Source organism: Cnephaeus nilssonii, assembly GCF_951640355.1.
Source record: "Cnephaeus nilssonii genome assembly, chromosome: 1".
Classification (NCBI taxonomy): Eukaryota; Metazoa; Chordata; class Mammalia; order Chiroptera; family Vespertilionidae; genus Cnephaeus; species Cnephaeus nilssonii.
Genome location: NC_137072.1, coordinates 30,403,415 through 30,425,761, shown reverse-complemented (window position 1 = coordinate 30,425,761; position 22,347 = coordinate 30,403,415). Strand labels below are relative to the sequence as shown.

The window sequence follows — 22,347 nt, the reverse complement described above, 5'->3', positions numbered from 1 at the left end:
TCGGCTGCTAAGTAGGACAGGCAGCGGTGGCAAAAACACCCGGCGGGCCGGATAAATGTCCTCGGCGGGCCGCATGTGGCCCGAGGGCTGTAGTTTGAGGACCCCTGAGATAGTGTAAGGGGCCTCTGGGACAATTTCAAGCATATCAACATTTGCATTATGGGGGTACCAGAAGAAGAGAAAGATATTGAAAACCTATTTGAAGAAATAATAACAGAAAACTTCCCTTACCTGGTGAAAGAAATAGACCTAGTGAAAGAAATAGACTCTGAGGAAGCACAGAGTCCCAAACAAGAGGAACCCAAAGAATCCCATACCAAAACACATCATAATTAAAATAGCAAAGGTTAAAGACAAAGAGAGGATCTTAAAAGCAGCAATAGAAAAGCAGTTACCTACAAGGGAGCACCCATATGTCTGTCAGCTGATTTCTCAACAGAAACTATGCAGGCCAGAAGGGAGTGTCATGAATAGCAAGGACCTACAACCAAGATTAATCTACCCATAAAGCTATCATTTAGAATTGAAGGTCAGATAAAGAGCTTCACAGATAAGAAAAAGCTAAAGGAGTTCATCACCACCAAACCAGTATTATAAGAAACGTTGAAGGGTCTTCTTTAAGAAAAAGGAAAAAGAAATAAAAAATATGAACAATAAAATGGAAATAAATATATATCTATCAACAATGGAATCTAAAAACCAAAATAAATAACAAGGAATCTAATAAACAAAATAAACTAATGAATAAAATAGAACCAGAGGCATGGCAACATGGTACAGACTGATAAATCTCAGAGGGAAGCGGGGAGAAAGGGTGGGAAGAGCTTAACCAAAGAACTTATATGCATATTTGCATTACCTATGGACACAGACAATGGGGTGGTGAAGGCCTGGGGCAGGGTGGGAACAGGGTGGAAGTGGGGCAATGGGGGGGGCGAGGGGAGAAAGGGAAAACATCTGTAATACTCTCAACAATAAAGATTTTTTTAAAAAAAGAAATATGGATTAGGGAAGCTACTCTTTTTATTTTTAGAGAAAACATCAGAGAACTCCAAATGTTTTACATACCAGTGGATCACTAATTATCTCCCTCCAAAGGTGGCACACCAAGCACAGATTCCAATAGAGATCTTCCACAGGGAGGAAAGCAAAAATGTGCCTTAGGACTTCGCTGGGCAGGCTGCAGATATGGCTCTGGGGTTCTTGGCAGGGCAAGGTTCCAAGAAGCCCATAGTAAGTGTCAGGAATGGGATCATGACCCATTTTCTCCACTTCTTGGCTGGATTCTTCAGTCTCTGCAGAGAGCCAGGACAAAAAGCCCTCTGCTTCCAGTCTGGCTTCCCTGGCCTTTGTGCAGGACAGGGGCAAATAATGCCGTTGGGTTTTTTTAGGAACCCCACGCCAGTGACTGGTCCCTGTAGCTTGATTCCTCTCATCCTCAAAGGACCGAGAGCGCTTCCTTGCCAGCAGAGCAGAGCCTGATGAGCCCAGTCTTGCTTCTCCATCATCTTCCTGAGACAGGGCACAATTGCTCTCTGCAACAAAGATCATTTCACCCTCTGAGTCCTTAGAGCTGTCCTGGCCCACAGAATTGCTTTTAGCCATGTCATTGGTGCACTGCTGCTGGCCAGCTGGGAAGAATTCAGTGATGTACCTTTGACATCCTTGACCTGCACAGAGAAGCCAAAAAGAATAACAAGAAATTAATAATGACTGCTGACCCATTGTTAACCCAAATGATACAAAATAATTTTCAATTAAGAGACAAGAATATAGTTATTGGCTAATTGATTATATAAAGAACTTAACCACCCCCCCCAAAAAAAACAACAACAACACACACACATTTATATTTGGCTCCATCATATAGTCAGAAACACATATGGAATGACAGAGACCAGTCTTCAGATGGTGTGAGGACCACATTATGCTTTGTAATATATACAAACTGAACATATGAATGGACCAAGAGCAAACAACTGTCCATATTCACTCACACATCCACCTATAAAAATTCACACCTCCTAGCTTGCTCTTAATAAAAAAAATCTAAGTTTGCTTAAGTAGAAAGAAAAATGCTTCAGGTTATCAGGATTCAGTAAAACCCATTCTCCCATGTGACAGAGTTAAAACCATTTTATTTTCATTTCTTCCTTTGCAGCTGACATCTTAATTTATTTTAAAATAAAAAGAAAGGACTTGGAATTCTCTTCAGATTATTAGAGTGGTACCTAATCTAATTTATACATATTATCTAATAAAAGAGTAATATGCAAATTGACTGTCACTCCAACACACAGATGGCTGCCCCCAGGTGGATACAAGATGGCCGCCACAAGATGGCCAGCAGGGGAGGGCAGTTGGGAGGGACCAGGCCTGCAAGGGAGGGCAGTTGTGGGCAATCAGGCCAGGACTATATTGAGAGCAGTTGGGGGGGGGACCAGGCCTGCAAGGGAGGACAGTTGGAGGCAATCAAGCCTGCAGGGGAGGGCAGTTAGGGGTGACCAGGCTGGCAGAGGAGGGAAGTTGGGGGCGACCGGGCCTGCAGGGAATGGCAGTTGCGGGGGACCCAGGCCTGCAGGGAAGGGCAGTTAGGAGTGACCAGGCCTGCAGGGGAGGACAGTTAGGGGCAATCGGGCTGCCAGGGGAGCAGTTAGGCATCAATCAGGCTGGCAGGGGAGTGGTTAGGGGGTGATCAGGCTGGCAGGCAGAAGCAGTTAGGGGCAATCAGGCAGGCAGGCAGGTGAGCAGTTGGGAGCCAGCAGTCCTGGATTGTGAGAGGGGTCCCAGATTGGAGAGGGTGCAGGCTGGGCTAAAGGACACACACCCCCGTGCATGAATTTCATGCACCGGGCCTCTAGTTTATTCATAAGCACCTATGATTCTAAGACAAAAATAAAATGAAAAATGGTATATATAGTGTAGGGAGTGGCTATAGGGTTAAGCCTCGGACTGAGCTGTGGCAGAGCCCTCCTAGCATAATTAAGCTTGACCTTATAGTCCTCCCTTGCTCCTTCCTAGGTAGCTAATGGGCTGTGGGAGGTGCAGCAAGAGCTGCCAAAATACGATGAAACTCACAAGAACATTGTAAACATGTTGACCACTTCTCTTGTTTTGCTTTGTGTGCTCTGACTATAAAATAAAGCCTCCACTTGCAGGTTGGATCACTGTTTCCTTATCCAGGCACAGTGATCCCACCTAGCTCCAGCTATATTCTCGTCTGTCTTCTTTAGTCCTTCACCGCCCCTCCTCAGGTTCACCCTTGGCCGTGCTGGCACGGCACAATATAGTCCTGGACTTCACAGACTTTTCAGGCACTATGGGGAATCAAAAGGTGATTTCACACATCATCACTGCATTTTAAACTCTTATAAATTATTGTAAAATGCCAATGAAGTAGATAAACACCTTATCAATATACAACAAAATACATGGTTCCTTTCTGAAATGACTGTAGCCAGAATTTTTACTTTGGAAATAAGACAGTAGAACAACACTAAGTTTAGCCTTGCCTGGCCTGCATAGCTCAGTGGTTGAGCGTTGACCTATGAACCAGGAGGTCACGGTTTGATTCCCAATCAGGGCACATACCTGGGTTGAGGGTTCGATCACCAGTGTGGGGCATGCAGGAGGCAGCTGATCAATGATTCTCTCTCATCATTAATGTTTCTATCTCTCTCTCCTTCTCCCTTCCTCTCTGAAATCAATCCTATATAATAAGAGAGGAATATGCTAATTATTCGTTACGCCATGAGGTGTAACGACCGACCGCGGAATGACCGGATCACGGAACTGCAAGAGGGCGGGGCAGCGAACTACAAGTGGGCGGCAGAGAGCTACAGGAGGGGGCAGGGCAGCAAGCTATGAGAATGGGGGTCGGGGGAGCTACAGGAGGGTGGGGCAGCAGGCGGAGAGCTACAGGAGGGTGGCAGAGAGCTACTGGCGCACGTATTCGTGCGCAGGGCTACTAGTAAAAATATATTTTTTTAAAAATGTGTTTAAAACATATTTTAAAAAACCATTTTAGAATGTTTTTATAACATTCTGAAAAAAAATCCTAGGTTTGGCCTTTAAAAGAATTTAATATATTTTTTTCTATGTTAGGAAAATAAAACTTTAACTGTTTCTGGGGTAATGTGATAAAAACCCAGATTTGAAGTTAACAGGCCTGGGTTAAATCTCGATATTTTCTAATTGTGAGAATTCAGTCACAGCAATATCTATTAAGAGCCTACTACATGCTCAGTGCTAGGACTCCCCATTGAAACATACACATGCTGACAGTATTTGTCAATAAAGAATTCACAATAGAGAAGTTGATTTATACACACAAAACAAACAAAATATAATCATTTAGTTTAAAATTGTCTCATAAATTGGTTATGGCAGTTCCAAAAGTGATAAACACATAATATTTAAACACAACTAGATAAGATTTAAGTTGGATGATGAAATTATATATATCAAAGGGAAATAAGGCAATCTGGATCATACATCTATTATTAAAAGATGGTTGGTAATATTATGTTTAAAATCTTTTTTTCTTGAAATATTAATGTTTATTGCATGTAACATATTTAAAATCGTTTTTCTTGAAAAATATAAATAAATAATTAATTAATTAATTTTTAAAAAGTTGGAATTCATTTGGCATATAGGGAAATGATAAGAAAACCAACTGTGAGGTACAGAACTTGCATGTAATAAATAATAAATATCAGGTGATGGCAAGTTTGAGCTTGGGTCCATAGTGGTAACAGAACATTGCACTGTTGGTTTTTTGAGTGGCAGTGACATGACAGGAAATGGTACTCTGCAGCAGTCCAGGTCCGAGGGTAACCAAGGGCACAGTCTACCATGAAATCACTGAATAGGGGAACATTTTGGAGAAAAATAATGATACAATGGACCTACTGGCAACTGGACAAAGAAGATTACTGCAGAGTCAAGAAATCAAAATGGTTCTAGATTGGAATAGTGGTGATATTGGTATGTGTTTTCTACCAAGTTATAATTAAGCAAGCTAATGGAATTCATTCAGTCATGTTTTCCTGGGGCCTTTACCAACCACTTATAATAGGAAGGGATTTTCATGGAAAATGCACAAATAATGGAAAAAAGTGTCAAAATGTTGCAACAGGACTAGAAAATAACTACAACAATACTTACAATTACTGGGAGACATTCAAAAGCCATACACACTACAGATTCTAAATGCAAGGTACATTTTTGGAAGACATACCCCTAGTCCCTCTTTTTGTTCTGGGTCTAGGATAGAGACCATGGTTCGGGTCTCTGTTTGTCCATCTTTGACTGAAGGGCTGGGTCACAGCCAAGTGACTCCGAGACAAATGTTGGCAGTCGATGGCTGTAAGATGCTTCCGCTTAAACCGTCTCACTGTATTATACCAATTGGCAAAAGAAATGGGACACTTGTTAGTTATTACCAATTCTACAAGCCAGCCAGAAAATTATTCTTAATTTTCAGGAATACAGTGACTGTGGACCACTCAACCAACCCTTTTCTTCTTCTCTACCTTCACATCAACTTTTAGTCATTTCATAGTTTCTTAGCATTTCTTCCTCAAAATTTAAGAAAAAAACCCAAAAATAAGATCCTAAAAAGATTTTTTTTTTAACTTACATTTTCTAGAAGCCCTGATCATAAAATACTCTTTCAAAAGGATGTTGCCACTAATGGATAAATTGAGATCTGGCATCTTTTCCTTAACTTTAGCCAGGCATTTATGTTCCCATAAAAATCATGAGTTGGTTATAACTTTTCAAAAATAAACTCATCCATCATCCCATATATATATATATATATATATATATATATATATATATATATACACACACCAACTTCTCCAAGTCTCAGAAGCAGAATGCAATGATGAACAAAACAGTCACTGTAAATTCCTAGAGAAGACCACACTGTCCGCCTCTTAGTCCCCAGATCTCAGCATTGGGCACAGGATAGGAGTGAGGTTCCCAAATATAAGAGAATCAAGTCTGCTTCTATAAGGATCTCAAAGGAGGAAATCTCATATTCTCCATTAGCAACACATGATAGCAACTGTACCTAGAATTTTGTCTCAAGTCTTTAGTTGTATACCCAAATCTACAATATACCACTAAATTCAGCTTTTGGAAAGGTACAAAACAGAGGCTATCAGCAGATTTGTATAGAACAGCTCATACATACACAATGCACCTTGGATGTTTTTCTGTAAAAAGTACAGAATGGCTTTATCCTATCCTTCCCCAGTGAGCTAACCTTTAATGATGCCATAATAAAAACACAGAAGCACTGAAAATAACCAACTAGGTAGTTATGTCTTAATCACATGGCTAAGAGTTAAAGAAGGTAAGAAAATATTACATCTTTTCCTCTGCTGTACCCTCTGCATGTAGCATGGTGCCAGACACACAGTACATGGTCAATAAATACTGAAAGAACAAAGGAGGATGAGAACACAGCAAAGTCAGAGTGGTAAGACTGGGTGGGCAGTAGAGGAACCTAAGCCCTAGATCACTAGGAATTTGCTTTCACGTGGAACTTGGCAAGAAAAGATCACATGGAGGAACTCTTGCCTGTAGCACACCAGACAAGAAAACACCAAAAATACCCAAAAGAAAGTGTTTTAGAAAAATAGATATGGACAAAGGTAGACTTTTATTTATGGTTTTATTTTGTAAAATTCATCCGAATCTTAAATGCCTGTTGAAAGATTAAATGTTTGCAGAAATCTAACAAGGGCACTGGAGCAAAAGAAAGAGGTAAGGAGAATGAATGGAAGAATGCCATATTCTGCTTCCAGAGTTCTGGTATATTCCAATGTATTCTGGCAAGAAGCCGTCATGGAAGGGGCTAAGGTTAACTGCTGGGGAGAAGGGCCCCTAGACTGAGCAACCTGGCTTCTGGGTACTAATACAGCTGCCTATATTGTTCATTTGGAATGGTGTCACCTGAGCCATGACTGCTAACCTGGGATGCAGACCTAACACTTATACTGTATTTATATGTGAAAAATTACTTTTCTGATTTAAAAAAAATATGATTGTATTTAACCTGCCTCACAGGTCTCAGAGAGGAGGTGCTGTGATTCACTGAACTGGAAGCCAGAAGCCCTTCATTAAACATTTCACTAAAAGGCTGCATGGTATATTCAGATTTGGAGTCAGAAGACCTCCTCCACTTGCTACGTGTATTAAACACTAAAAGCCTTGATTCCCTCATCATTAAAAATGGGGATTATAATAACCTGCCACACTGAATTCACAGAATAGTTAAATGAGGTTCAAATGAAACAAAATAGATAAAAGTACTTTGTGACACCCACGTTGATGCTGACAAGATCTATCAACTGAAATGTCAAAAGAATTATATATCAACCACACCATTCTGAGTGTCTCCTAAAAGGTGCATAAGGTTTATTTTAAAAGCATTAATACTCTTGCAAAATTATATTTTTAAAACTATAGCAAAATTCTAACCACCCTTTTATTTTTATTAATAACTAGAGGCCCAGTGCACAAGGGGGGTCAGCCGGCCCGGCCCCAATCAGGGTGGATTGGGGCCAGGCCTGTCAGGAGGAGATAGGGAGAGGTTGGCCGGCCCGCCCACCCCGATCAGGCCGATCAGGGCCGGGCGGCTGGGGGGAGGGACTGTGGGCAGTGGGCTGGCCAGTCCCGCCCCTGAGTGGGGTGAGGGGACTGATGGGGGGGGAGGGTCAGCAACTAGGGGAGGGACTGTGGGAGGTTGGCTGGCCAGCCCCATCCCCTATTGGGGGGAGCAAAATCAGGGGTGGGGCTGGCTGGGGAGAGGGGCTGCAGGAGGTTGGCCATCCAGCCCCACCCCCTATTGGGGTTGGGGGCAATCAGGGGTGGGGTCGGGCGGGGGGAAGGGCTGTGGGCTGATTGGGGTGGTGGGAGCCCATGGGGACGTGCTGGCTGGGGATAGGGGCTGCAGGATGTTGGCCAGTTTGCTGGCCACAATGGGCGTCATAGCGACCAGTTGTTCTGGTCATTACAGCATTCCAATCGCTGGCTTTTTATATATATAGATGCTTTTAAACTAACAGCACAAATATAACTTTATCAAAATAAAGATGCTCAAGTGCTACTTCTCTTTCCCCTGAGTCCCTCAAAGCCCATTGTATTCCTCCCTCCTTTACACAGCAAGTGCACTTTGCACCTCTCTTAAAGGGCACTTATTGTTAGAAGCTGCTTGAGATTCTTCAAGGAGCAAAGTCAAAGAGTGCTCTGTGATAAACGTGCACTGGTAAGAAAGGCATGGAGATCAGAATCACTCGTGGACTTTTCAAACTTTGCAAGGTCCCAAAGACACTTAACTGAGTCTCCTCCAAACCTAATTGAGTATTTGAACCCCTCCTGGAGTCTCTACCATAGTGACTAACAGAAATGTGCCATATCCCTCAGTGTTAGAACAAAATAAAAACAACTGAGAATGTATGAAAATCATTTTGCCAAACAGAATTTTACCCTTTCCCACACTTTTTCTGCAATGGCTTTCTTATAGGGTGTCATCTCTCTGATCACTCACTCCCATAGTCCCTTTTCTAGGTCTTTGCTATATGACTTCAAAGTGATGATTACCTGGAGATTGGCCCCTTACCCATCACCAATCTCTTCTTCACCAAAATGGTGATCGGTCCCATTCTCTAACAGTCAAGCCCATTGATGAGATTAGACTTTGATCAGTTACTAGTTACTTCTAAACCTTTACTAGACTACAAGCCCTTAAAAGACAAGGAACATGTCTCATCACCTTATTCCTCATAGCACTTAGCACACTTCTTGGCAAATAACAGATATTCAAATACTTGTTGAATGACAAGTGGCTGATTCCTCAATTCTGTTTTAACCCTTTGCACTCGCTTGCTTTTTTCTCAATTCCTTTATTCTAATGCTAACCGTGTCGAGTCACACTCGACATCCGAGTGCAAAAGGTGAATCTGCCTGGCTTCATTTTTTAATCTTCTTTATTGCAAAACAATTTACAAAACAAGTCACAGAAAGTAAAATAGAGTGCTTTGACTTTTGTGGCAAAGTCTCAAGTTCCTTTTCTTCTTCAGCACACAGCTAGTCTACACTTCCCTGTCCTGCTTGCAAGTAGATGTTGCCTTACCTGAGCTCTAGCCCAGGGAATGTGAGTAAAAGGGATGTGTGCCTCTTTCAGGCCTGGCCCACAGAAAATTCTCACGCTTGTTCCTCCATTCTCTGCTCTCCTTCCAGTGAACAGAGGAAGTAGATTCCCCAGGGCATCCTTTGAAAACACACTTTCAAAAAGGAAGAGCCTCCAGCAGCCTGGGGTCCTTATTGTTAGGCCATCACATGTTTGCATCTGTTACTATAGTCAAGCTTACCCTAACCATTCCAAGATGATCCAATGCCAGGTCCTTCCCAGCATCACAGCCTACTTCTCTTAAACCCAAAAGGTCTAGGGTCCATGCTCCATCATCCTTAGGTCCTCTCACAACCTGCAAATAATTGCTCCTTTCTTGGAGACACATTCACCTGATGTTGCAAACTAGGATGGAGGGAGCTTTTTTTCTATGTATGTTTCTCACAAGAAAATGAAGGAATAATTTAAAAAAGAAGCCCAGCCAGTGTGGCTCAGTAGTTGAGTGTCGACCCAAGAACCAGGAGGTCACGGTTCGATTCCCAGTGAGGGCACATCAATGATTCTCTCTCACCATTGATGTATCTATCTCTCTCTCCCTCTCCCTTCCTCTCTCTGAAATCAATAAAAACGTATTTTTTAAAAAAGAAAAACAAAAAATAATCATTTTTTTTTACATACTAGAACATATTTGTATGTATTTGAATAGCTTTTCTACTGCCAATTCATTCCACAACCACTTTTAAGTATCCACTATGTCCAAAATTCATTATAAACACATGAGTGCTTCCTCTCTTGGCATATCTGGTGTCAAGTGTTATTTTAGACACTAAAAATACAAAAATGAGTAAGACAGCCTGCTCATAAGGCAGCTACCAAACAAACACAAATTACTATACATACGGCAATGTAAATTCCACACCAATGCACATAGGAAGTGCTATGACAGAAAGAAAAGCTAACAGGAAAATTGAAAAGGCTTTATGAAGAACTCAGCCTCAAAAGATGAATAGGATTCAGTATGGCAAAAGAAACAAAATGTGCAAAACACAGATACATGGCATAGCACTGGTGTGGCGGAAAGTCAGGTTTCATTTCACAAATGGGGAACAGAGTTGGAAAAGAAATTTGGAGGCACAGATTATAAATGTCCTTAAATACATATAACACTAAGGAAACTGGATGTTATCAGATAGGCAATTCAGAGAATCATCTAGCTCTTAAGCAGGGTCAATGCACAATCAAATTTGCACTTTTAGAACAATAACTCTGGAGGTAGGGTAGTCATGAAGATTGTCTAGAAAACAAGGCAGAACCTGAAGCAAGAGTTGGTAAAGTCTTGAGAGCAGTGGCAGAAATAGGGAGCAGGAGGCCCCTACCTGGGTTGCAGGAGGCAACCAATTGATGTTTCTCTCTCCCCCTCCCTTCTACTCTCCCTAAAAATCAATGGAAAAAAAATATCCTGGGGTGAGGTTTAACTAAAAGGGAGGGAGGGAGGGAGGGAGGGAGGGAGGGAGGGAGGGAGGGAAAGTGAAGATCAACAGTCTTTTCTAACAAGACTGTACAAAAAAGATGAAAAAGAACAAAGAAAACTGAAATTTCCAGTACAAATGTCATTAACTACATTAAGGAGTAAAGGAGAAATAGTGCTTTTCTTTTCATCACTTTTTCCTGGAAGGGGAGGATGAAAGGTTTCAGTTTTGAAAATTGTTTTGAAAATTGTTTTGTTTTGTTTTAAAGTTATCTGTGGAATGCCAGGTAAAGCTCCAGGAGGCACTTTGAAATATGAGACTGGTCCTCAAAAGACATGTGAATGACAGTTGAGACAAGATTTGAGGTGCTTTAGTGAGATGCTTTTAGAAGTAGATGACTCCATAGCCAGAAGGGCAAAGACAGAACCAAATTCAATCTTCAAATAAAATCAGCCCAGGAAGGATAGAGGAATGTAATAACCAGAGAAAAGATAATGGCAACAAATATGAAATTAGAGCTCTAAGTCCAATACCAACTGTTTGGTGTTCACACACTCGCAAATGACAAAACACGTCAAATGATCATGACATCAATAACCACTGGTAAATGCTACATAACCATGAAATGCAACGCAGGATAAAGGAAAGCAGACAGACGAGGAGCAAATCATAATGCCAACATGACTACATGCAAAATGAGCCAGTAAAAGCCAGACCACAAACTCCAAAAGTTGCACCAAAAAAATGGGCAACCTAATTGGAAAATCAGCAAGATCCCAGTTAGCTTCCTTTACACCAAGATTTTAATCTAGAAAATCACAGCTGTGGACAGATTCACAAACATTATCATCTAGTTATCTAAAGGGGGAATACAGATCAGAATCCTATATAATAAAGAGGTAATATGCAAATTAACCCTCACACCCTCACAAGATGGCTGTCTACGACCAGGTTGTCAGGGGGGTTAATGAGGGATGACAAAACGACTGAACAAGCAGGCTGCGTGGGGCGACCAGGCTGGAATGGGGGTTAGTGAGGGACGACCAAATGACTGAACAGCAGGCTGCATGGGGTGACCAGGCCAGTTGGGGGCGATTAGGCCAGCAGGGGGGGCAATTAGGGGCGACCAGGCAGGCAGGCAAGCAATTAGGAGCCAGCGGTCCAGGACTGTGAGAGGTATGTCCAATTGGGCCTAAACCGACAGTCGGACATACCCCGAGGGGTCCCGGATTGGAGAGGGTGCAGGCTGGGCTGAGGGGATGCTCCGACCCCCATGTGCAAATTTCATGTACCGGGCCTCTAGTAAGTTTATTAAAAGGACAAAAGAGACAGAGTTGCATTTGACACCAGTTAAGTGACCAATCATCTGGATTTAAAAGAGTTTTCCCATTGTGCAACGAATGAATTCCAATTTTGTTTTTAAAAATCAGGGAAACTGGAAGCATAAGGCAAGAGAAGGTAAGGTGACTTGAATAAGGATGGGAGGGAGCATTAGTAGCAAAAAGTGTAAAACTTCCATTTGTATTGACTCCAACAGCAGCATGTTGTTACTTGGCATGTTCTAAAACTTCATACATGCAAACCACTTTCACGGCCTTCCTGTTTTTTGAAGTGGCAAGACACAATGGAACAAAAACTTTGGCAAAGTTGATATTGGACCTAGTTCTGTCTCCAATGACTGTCCATATTGCTCAGGAAATTAAACAAATTCAGTATGTTCACTGGTAAAATTGGCTTGTTTTCATAGGCCCATACCAGAGGTCTTTTTTTTTTCTCATTTTATCTCTCAACTAGAGGCCCAGTGCACAAAATTCATGCACGGGGGGGGGGGGGGGGGGTGTGTCCCTCAGCCCAGCCTACACCCTCTCCAATCTGGGACCCCTCGAGGGATGTCCGACTGCCCTCTCACAATCCAGGACTGCTGGCTCCCAACTGCTCGCCTGATTGCCTTCCTGACTGCCCCTAACCACTTCTGCCTGCCAGCGTGATCACCCCCTAACCACTCCCCTGCCAGCCTGATTGATGCCTAACTGCTCCCCTGCCAGCCTGATTGCCCCAAACTGCCCTCCCCTGCAGGCCTGGTCACCCCTAACTGCCCTCCCCTGCAGGCCTGGTCCCCTCCAACTGCCCTCCTCTGCAGGCCTGGTCCCCCACAACTGCTCTCCCCTGCAGGCCTGGGTCCCCCCCAACTGCCCTTCCCTGCAGGCCCGGTCGCCCCCAACTTCCCTCCTCTGCCAGCCTAGTCACCCCTAACTGCCCCCTGCTGCAGGCCTGGGTCCCCCCCTCCTCCAACGGTCCTCCCCTGCAGGCCTAGATCCCACCCCCAACTGCCCTCCCCTGCAGGCCTGGTCCCCTCCAACTGCCCTCCCCTGCAGTCCTGGTCCCCCCCAACTGCCCTCTGCTGGCCTGGTCCCCCAACTGCCTCCCCTCGCAGGCCTGGGTCTCCCTCAACTGCCCTTCCCTGCTGGTCTGTTCTCTCCTAATTGCCCTCCTATGCTGGCCTGGTCCCTCCTAACTGCCCTCCCCTGCTGGCCTGATCTCCCACAACTGCCCTCCCCTGCAGGCCATCTTGTGGTGGCCATCTTGTGTGTTGGGGTGATGGTCAATTTGCATATTACTCTTTTATTATATAAGATTTATTTTAACACAGGGCTAGGCACTAGCAGACACTCACTAGGTGCTACCATGCTTCCTTCCATGGGACTTCATTATCTACTGCACAAAATTCGTGTTCAGCCCAGCCTGCACCCTCTCCAATCTGGGACCTCTAGGGGGATGTCCGACTGCCAGTTTAAACTGGCAGTCAGACATCCCTTTCATAATCTGGGAATGCTGGCTCCCAAACCGCTCGCCTGCCTGACTGATTGCCCCTAACTGCTTCTGCCTGCCATCCTGATCACACCCAACCACTCCCCTGCCAGCCTGATTGATGCCTAACTGCTCCCCGGCCTCGCTGGCCTGCTCAGCCCTGACTCCCCCCCCCCCCACCCTACTCGCCCCGACTGCCCTCCCCTGCCAGCCTGTTCACTGGTAACTGCCTCTGCCTCCACCGCCACCATGGCTTTGTCTGGAAGGACACTGGGAAGGTATCCCGGTCTAATTAGCATATTACACTTTTATTACTATAAATACGTCCAGTGGCAAAATCACTAATTTTAGGCCTCTGGTTGTTTGCGGATTATGTAATTAAAGTGCTTTGTATAAAGCGCAATATACATGTAAAGCATAATTGTTTCTAGGTCTGGCAAATAGTAGCAACTCCCATTTTATATACAGAGGAACTGAGAACCAAGAGGTTTAAATGACTAGTAGTAAGATCGGGGAAAGAACTCAACACCTACTCAAATCCCTTTCATCACCCCCATATACCTTGCTCAGATATCAAGGTATCTTCTACAAGCTCAAGGTCTTCCCACATCACCTAAATTTTTCTTAATATTCAGGTAAGGGGTAAGCAAGCTACAAAGGAAAGAGGCAAAAGGACACAATAAAATGACTCGCCCAAGGTAAAAAAAAAAACCAGAGTAGAAAAGGAATGCTTGCCTGCCGGCAGCCCAGGCCACGTCCCCCATGACTCCCCCAACACCGAGAAACGACGAGCTCCCCACTTCCCAGACTCAAGGACACTGTGTAGGGGCGCCCTCCGCTTCCAGCGCGCCAGCCCCGCCGCGCCCCTGCAGCTCACCCACCGTGGACAGCCCGGGCGAGGTCCCCACGCTCCCCGCAGATCCGCTCCCCCCCCCCACTCCCCCGAGATCCCGGACCCTCGCTCTCAGGACCCCAAAGGGTTGTGTTCACAGCGCGGGGCCCCGCCTGAGCTCCCAGACACGTCCGCGGCCTCACGCACTATGGCGCTCCGAACGGGGGCTCCAGCCACCGCCGTCGCCTCCGGGCCCGGGCCGCCCGGCCTCCCAGTCCCGACGTCCACAGGGTATCGCTAGCGGGAGCAGGCCTTGGACTTCCTCTGACAGCTCCGCGCCGCCGCAGCCCGGGAAGAGCCCGCCTCCGGGACTGACGGACTTCCCCCACGGCCAATCGAAACGCACGCGTGGAGGGGGCGCGGCCACGGCTATTGGCCCCTCCCCGTCCGCACTTCCGCTCAGGTGAAAAGACCAGTGGAAACTTTCCCAGCGGGGCTGGCTAGGCCGGCTGTTGGAGTGGCGGTGGGTCGGGAACGCGCGAGGCCCCACCCCGGCTCCTTTACCGGTATCTCGTGGGCGCTGAGCTGCCATTGGGGCCCCTCACCAGTGCCGGCACCGCGCTGACCCCTCCCCTGGCAGCGGTTCAGAGCCGGGCGCCCCGGCGCGGAGTGAGCACGGACTCCGGCGGGTTCGACGGCAACTACCTAATGTTTTGCCCAAAATGAAACCACTGCGGTCGGCAGCCGCGCGTCTTCGAGCACGGCTACGCCCGCACCTGGAGCGCGCGTTCGGGAGGCGAGTTGTTTGCAGGGACCCTAACCACCCCGCGCAGGGAAGCGCGGCTCTGCCCCTAGCGCGCGGTCCGGGGAGGGAAGCGCAGGGCAGGGCTGGGGCCTTGGATACTTAGCCTGGCCCCGGAGGCCATGGCGGCGCCCGGGGACGCGAGGCGGTTCTGCAGGCTGGTGCAAGAAGGTCGGCTGTGCGCCCTGCGGGAGGAACTGCAGGGAGCGGGGCCCCCCAGCTGCCCCGGGCCGGCGGGAGACACCCTGCTGCACTGCGCCGCCCGCCACGGTCGTCGGGACATCCTGGCCTATCTGGCCGAGGCCTGGGACTTGGACATCGAGGCTGCCAACCGAGACTACAAGCGGCCTCTACACGAAGCTGCCTCCATGGGTCACCGGGACTGTGTGCGGTACCTGCTGGGCCGAGGAGCCGTGGTCGACTGCCTGAAGAAGGCTGACTGGTAGGTGGCAGGAGTTCCAGAACGACACCCTTTAACCCCTTTTCCGCAGAATCATATATTCCTATGAATATGATTTTCTGCCTCTACAGCATAGCTTCAAATTAGAGCACATTGTTCCTACCCTTGGGAGTCAACTGTTTGGTCCAGACAGTTGCTTCCCTTTATAAAGCAGAGAACAGTACAGAATATGATCAAACAGATAGAAGAATATCAATGAATTCCCCATATAACATGAGCCCCAGGATACGAAGTTCTTCTGGGGACATCTGGTAAATGATTACTTCACCAATGGCACTGATTTAACTTTTTAAATTTTGAAGTAGCTATAGGTTCACAGAAGGTGACAAAGAAATGTTCAGGGAAGTCCCATGTACCCTTCCCCTAGACTCCCCCAACATTAACATCTTACAGGTTACACTACAATAACAGAACTAAGAAATTGACATTGCTACAATCAATAAACTTATTCACATTTCATCAGGTTATACCTACACTTATATGTATGTGATGCTCTCTGTATGTGATTTTATCACGTGTAGCTTTGCATAACCACCTCCACAGTCAACATCCTCACCTTTACCTTCACACAAACCAGTTGCATTTTGTTAGACCAACATTGTTTTCAATACTCACTTAGTTCTTGCTTACACAGAAGACAGCCACATATAGTAAAGTACATTTTGCCCACGGGGAGGGGAGTAGGCCTGGTGGTGTTTTGAGGGTTGCACTTGGCTGTGACTAAGCACAAGACTGCTTTTCTTGTGCTGCTGGTAAGTTGACCTAAAGACAATTCCAAGAGGCATAGACCTCATATACTCCTCAAAGCAATAATTCAGATAAGGAAACAGCCAAAAACAAAACACTAAAAAGATGAGGTTCATTTGATTATGTATTTGGGAAGTGTATAATCACAGTGAGACATTTTTGCCCATTCTCTTTTTTTTTTCTTTCTGAAACACCTTACCTGCTTTTCCAATGATCCTGCCTTGCTCAAGATTCATTCCCTTCAAGAGGTTCTTGAAAATTTCAGCCTTCATTTATCTGTTTGTTTTCCTCTTAATTTCTCATTCACTGTTATTACTACATTACCCCTCCCCCCTCCCCCCCAAAAAAAGTAGTGTTGGTAATTAACTAATATAGCAATCTTACAAGATAAGTCTTAGCTGAGACTTTAGAGATCACCCAAGTATAGTGAGCTCCTACAATGTGCCAGACACAGGTTCTAACCCTGGGAATGAGGAGGTAAACAAGATCTGCCGCTGCTTTTCAGAAATCCTAGCTCCCTCGTTTTGCAGACAAAAATAAAAAATAAAAAGCTCATGGAAGTGAAATGGCTTACCCCAAATCATTCATGTGGCAGGAGAGGATGACCAGAGCCACCTCTCTTGATATAGATATAATGTAGTTCACTCTCCTATTGTTGTGGACACAAGTCAGTACAGAGACTTATTGTAATCACACTGTTTCATTTGCTCCACTAATGTATGTTTGTTTAAGCTAGGTACAGTGTCAAATGCTCTTTTTAAACTCTTTTTCAGCACAATATAATTAACTAGAGGCCGGGTGCACGAATTCATGCACGGGTGGGGTCCGATCGACCCAGGGGTGGGGGTGGGGGTGGGAGCCCTGGTCGAACTCCCAGTTGAGGGGACAATTTGCATATTACCCTTTTATTATATAAGATAGGATAAGTGGTTTCTGACTAAAGTAAGTGGGATAAGTCCAGCAGAGTACCTTTTATGCAATATTCTTCAGGACAAACTTTGATTTGGACTAATTCTGTCTCAATTCAGTGCCATAATAGAAACTAGCTCAGAAGCAGCTTTGCCTCCTTGGTATCCCCCTTTTGTAGGCATGCCTGCATCACAATCATTTTCCTCTTATTTCACCCAGAGTCCTCAGGGCAGGCAAAGTAGTTGAAAGTTTTCCTGCTTCCCAAATCCCTGAGTCCTCTAGGTTTTCCATCTCTACCAAGGATGTGTGTTTTTCTAAAGACCCGGTTGTACCCTTATAATGTCTCGGCTACCCTTCTATCTGACAGCTTGTCCTCTTTGGCCTTAGGACTCCTCTGATGATGGCTTGCACAAGGAAGAATCTCGAGGTGATCCAAGACCTTGTAGAACATGGTGCAGATCCGCTTCTGAAGAACAAAGATGGTTGGAACAGTTTCCACATTGCCAGCCGAGAAGGTGACCCTCCAATACTTCAGTACTTGCTCACCGTTTGCCCAGATGCCTGGAAGACAGAGAGCAAAATTAACAGAACTCCTCTGCATACGGCAGGTATGGCCCGGAGCTCTGCCTCCCCCAACACTGCAGAACGGCATCAAGTTGGAGGGTTTTGGAAAATAGAGGTTGATGAATAAGAGCAGCTTTGGGATATTTTAGCATACGCTTAGTTTCTAAAGTGCATGGTACTTAACATGCACTTCTTTCTTTTTTTTTTTAATATATTTTATTGATTTTTTACAGAGAGGATAGGAGAGGGACAGAGAGCTAGAAACATCGATGAGAGAGAAACATCGACCAGCTGCCTCCTGCATACCCCCTACCGGGGACGTGCCCGCAACCAATGTACATGCCCTTGACCGGAATCGAACCCGGGACCTTTCAGTCCGCAGACCGACGCTCTATCCACTGAGCCAAACCGGTCTCGGTTCTTTCTTGTATTAGTTCACTTTTCATAAATATCAGTCTTAGTCTTCCCAGCTAGTTAGATGGTATGCTGGTTTTTTTCCTCACTAAGTCTTTACCTTGGGCAAGGAGCTTAGTCTCTTGAGCTAGTTTCAACAGCAAGATAATGATGACAATGATGCCTATATCGCAAGGTTGTTATAGAGTTTAAGGAACCGGATGTAGGTAAACCCCTTAGCACAGTGTGTGACACATGAGCACAGAATGGGCTGTTGCTATTTTTATTATCGTTTTCACATTGTTTTTATTATTAAAGACAAGAGGAAAAGAGACAGTGTTTTTGTTTGTTTGTTTGTTATTTGTTTTTAATATATATATTTTTTTTATTTCTGAGAAGAAGAGAGAGAGAGAGAGAGAAACATCAATGATGAGAGAGAATCATTGATCAGCTGCCTCCTGCATGCCCACTACTGGGGATTGAGCCCTCAACCTGGGCATGTGCCATGACCAGGAAAACTGTGACCTCCTGGTTCTTAGGTCAACGCTCAACCACTGAACCACACCGGCTGAGCAAGATACGGTTTTTAAATATACTAAGCAATACCTACCACAGCACTATCCATTTAAATAAATATAGGTGCTTATAATTAAACATCACTAGATAATGTCAAATATACATTTAGGGTATTTTTATTGTTTTGAGTAATTAGTCTTAATTCTGAATTATCTATTTATAGATTATTTTAAATTAGTAAAAAGTAAAGTTGCTGTGGCGTAAGATGAAATGGATATTAATGAGCTTGAGTCCAGATCAAGAAATCTAGAAAATAATCTTTAGCCTTCTAGAGAGTTCATTGAATTAGAATACAGGGCTTTTAATTTCTCTAAAAATCAATACCTGTGACATGACATAGTTTAGGAAATATGCATACAATTGTTTTAGCCACAGCGGGCAGGTAAGAACCAAGGAATCCTTTTGCAAGAGCGAGCATAACGTTTTTCTGCTCACAAATTGTTTGACTAGATCCCCTACTCTTTTGGAGAAATAGTACCCAGTCATTTACACAAAGTAGTGATGCACAGATAGTCAAAAAGCTTTATTATTGACCATAGTTACTTTTAGTAGTAGAATTAAATTCCTGGTTATTTTGTCATGGATTACTCTTAAAATGTTTTACATTTCCTGGGCAAAAACTGCCTGGCTCAACTCAAAAGTGAGGAGATAGATAAGTTTAGGATTGAAAACTTTCCATAAAAGTGTTCATAAAGACAAGATAATCAGTTTTGGCTATGGACCTATTCAGTAAAAACGTCATTCTTTACCAATTAGCTAGCTAGATTTTTATTAATGTACCTACTTTAATTGCCCCTTCCTGTAAGTCATAGCTAAAAAGATGGGACAGAGACCAGTGCCAGGAGGAAAGAAGCATTTTATATGTGCACCTAAAAACTCTAATTCTCAACTCTCTTCTCCCAGCAATGCATGGCTGTTTAGAGGCAGTAAAGGTGCTTCTTCAGAGGTAAGAACAAAACAGCAGATTGAGGAAGACATTTGCTAATCATGACAGTTAATGTCGATGCCACTTAAAGAGCTCAAGCAAATTGTTCAAGAGCAGCTAAAGTACCAAAAGAGAAAAGAACATAAGCAGATAATTTAAAGAACATAAAACAAAAATAGCTAACAAATTTGAGAGAAAGCCATTTATTTGTCTGTTTATTCAACAAGTATTCATCTATTTATTCAGTGCCCATTATGAATTGTACCAGATGCAGGGGTTACAATAGAAATGAGACAATGTGTTTTCCTTCTTAGGGAACTCACAGACACTGCACTAGTTGTATGAATCTGGTGGCCATTACGAGGAATTGCAGGATCCCTGCAGAAACATATGACAAGAATACCCAACGTGGCATAGGAGTGAGGAATCTCAGCCCCAGTGTTATTTAAACTATGACCTGAAGGAGGCTGAGAGTGGGAGGCAGGGGGGCATTCCAGTCAGAGGAAGCAGTACTCAGGGATGTACTCATCCTGGGAAAACCATAGTGCATGTAAGAAACTGAAAGAAGCTCAGTATGTGTTGAAGCCTATAGTGAGGGGGAGAATGGTTCGGGGAGGCTGGAGAGGAAGGGCAGGTTTCAATCAGGTGGGACATTATAGACTATGGGAAGGATTTTAGGTTTTAAGCATCTAAGATGGCATTGAAGGGATTTAAGCAGGGTGAGTAGAATAAGAAATTTGCATTTTTCAAAGATCCTCTAGTTGCAAAATAGCAAATGAAATGGAGGAGGAGCAAGAGTGGGTGCTTCGAAAGCTGTTGGGAGGCTATTGTAGTTAAACGGGAAAGAAATTGTAGCTGGACTAAGAAGCTAACTGTAGGGATGAATGAAAAGATTTGGAGGTACTTCAGTAGAATCAGTAGATCTAGGTGAATGATTCAATAAAAGGACTGGGGGAGAAGGAAAAGTCAAGGAGGACTTTCAGGTTTCTCCCTTAAGCAGCTGGTGCTGGTGCCATTTACTGAGGTAAAGAGCAGTGGAGGGGGAGCAGGTTTTGTGTGAAAAGATGACAGGTTCACTTTGGGACATGTTGAGTTGCATGTGCCTGTGAGACATCAAGCAAAGATGTCAAGGGAGCAGTTAGAAACACAGATATGAAGCCCAAAAAACAGGTATGGGCTGAGATACAAATGTGAGCTTCATCAACAAAGAGATAATAATTGAATTTTTAAGAGTGGAAGAGATTACCTAAGTAGACAATGCATAGTAAGAAGAGAGGAGGGCTTAATTCAGTGCCCTGAAAGCATCGCTTATGTGTAGGGCTTGCCTACTGCAAATTGGAACATACTTGATTGTCAGCAAATTTATAAATATTCATTCATTGAACAAACATTTTTGGAAGCACCTCCTGTGTGTTAGGTGCTGGGTGGTAAGCAAAACAAATACAATCCTTTTCCTAACAACCTATAGGCGGATGTGGAAGCCAAGTATAGGTAATCAAATAAATACCATAAAATTATAAATTGTAATACAGGTAGCTCTGTTTTCTGAAAGTTTGCATTATCCCACTTCGCCTATATATAAGACCTACATTAGTACCTTTTTTCACTAATCAAAAGAATCCGAAAAGGATTTTCACTTTTACAAGAAAAGCTGTTACTATAGCAATGCAGGTATTTCATAAAAGTGAAATGGCACATGTAATGCAAACTTTCAGAAAGGTGAAGATACTCATTACTTTATGCCATTTTGGCTTACAAAAAGTTTTGTAGGAATGCTCTACTTTCAGCTAGCGGGGGAAACTTGTAACGCTAAGAGAAAAAGTATACAATGGCATGTAGAAGCAAAGGTACTGTTGATGCAGGAAAAAAGACAGGCCTCTGTGAAATCACAGAGCTGTGATTTGAAGAATGCAATGGAGTTTGCCAAGTGAAGTATGGAGAAATAATTTCTAAGCAGAGGGGATCAGCAAGTGCAAAGGCAGCAAAGAGCTGGGCAAATGAAAGAGCAAAAAAAAGGCAGGACATGAAGAAGGTAGGATAGAAAAGAAAGTAAGACAAGTAGGATCATGAAGAAGGTAGGGACAGAAGATGATCAGACTGGTAGGAGGTGAAACTGAGAAGATAGGACAGGAAATTGAGGGTAGGAACGCAAAAAGGGAGATGTGATGGAGAAGAAGATAGGACAAGAAGAAGGTAGGACCACAGAGACAGTGGGGCAGATAAGATAGGATGGTGAAGAAGGTAGGACTGAGAAGAAGATAGGACAGGTTGGATCATGAAGAAGATGGAACATAAGAAGATAGGACAGGTGGGAGGTGAAACTAAGAAGATGATAGGGCAGATAGAACCAGGAAATAAGCAGGACCTAGAAGAAAGAACAACCATGAAGAAGGTAGGTTACAGTAAGCACAGAGCGGTGGGTATGTGGGCAAGAGAAACCTGGAGAGGTAAGTTTGTGGGACATTATCTTGACCACTAGAGGTCATGCTGAAGTTCCAAATTTTGTGCTTTGTTTTTGGGACATACTAGTTAAAGGTTTATAACAGGAGCAGCCATACCCAAATTGCATGGTGAAAAGATTATTCTGGTAGCTCAGAGAATGAATTAGCAAGGCAGAAGCCAAGGTGAGAAAAACAGGAAGCTATTGTCTATTGATTTGGTCCTATGGGGTAAAAGCAGCAAAAGAGAGAAAGATACAATAAAAATATTTTGAA

At 44.1% G+C, this 22,347-nt stretch overlaps 2 protein-coding genes across 8 annotated transcripts in view; one reads left to right on the top strand and one right to left on the bottom strand.

Moving 5' to 3' along the window:
- The window catches only part of FBH1 (F-box DNA helicase 1), a 55,028-nt gene extending 40,427 nt beyond the window's left edge, over window positions 1-14,601 (bottom strand). For 2 of the 3 annotated variants that reach the window (XM_079779301.1, XM_079779302.1), the window contains exons 1-3: window positions 14,465-14,601; window positions 5,243-5,398; window positions 1,069-1,670 (exon numbers count right to left, since the gene is read on the bottom strand). In XM_079779301.1, the coding sequence (XP_079635427.1) occupies window positions 1,069-1,670; window positions 5,243-5,398; window position 14,465 (759 nt within the window). In that variant the 5' untranslated portion in view covers window positions 14,466-14,601. The remainder of the gene's footprint in view (window positions 1-1,068; window positions 1,671-5,242; window positions 5,399-14,464) is intronic. The other variant, XM_079779303.1, reaches the window with a different exon arrangement.
- Window positions 14,602-14,729: 128 nt separating this feature from the next.
- Window positions 14,730-22,347, top strand: part of ANKRD16 (ankyrin repeat domain 16) — a 30,800-nt gene continuing 23,182 nt past the window's right edge. For all 5 annotated transcript variants that reach the window (XM_079779158.1, XM_079779156.1, XM_079779155.1 and 2 more), the window contains exons 1-3: window positions 14,730-15,501; window positions 17,563-17,783; window positions 19,612-19,654. In XM_079779158.1, the coding sequence (XP_079635284.1) occupies window positions 15,182-15,501; window positions 17,563-17,783; window positions 19,612-19,654 (584 nt within the window). In that variant the 5' untranslated portion in view covers window positions 14,730-15,181. The remainder of the gene's footprint in view (window positions 15,502-17,562; window positions 17,784-19,611; window positions 19,655-22,347) is intronic.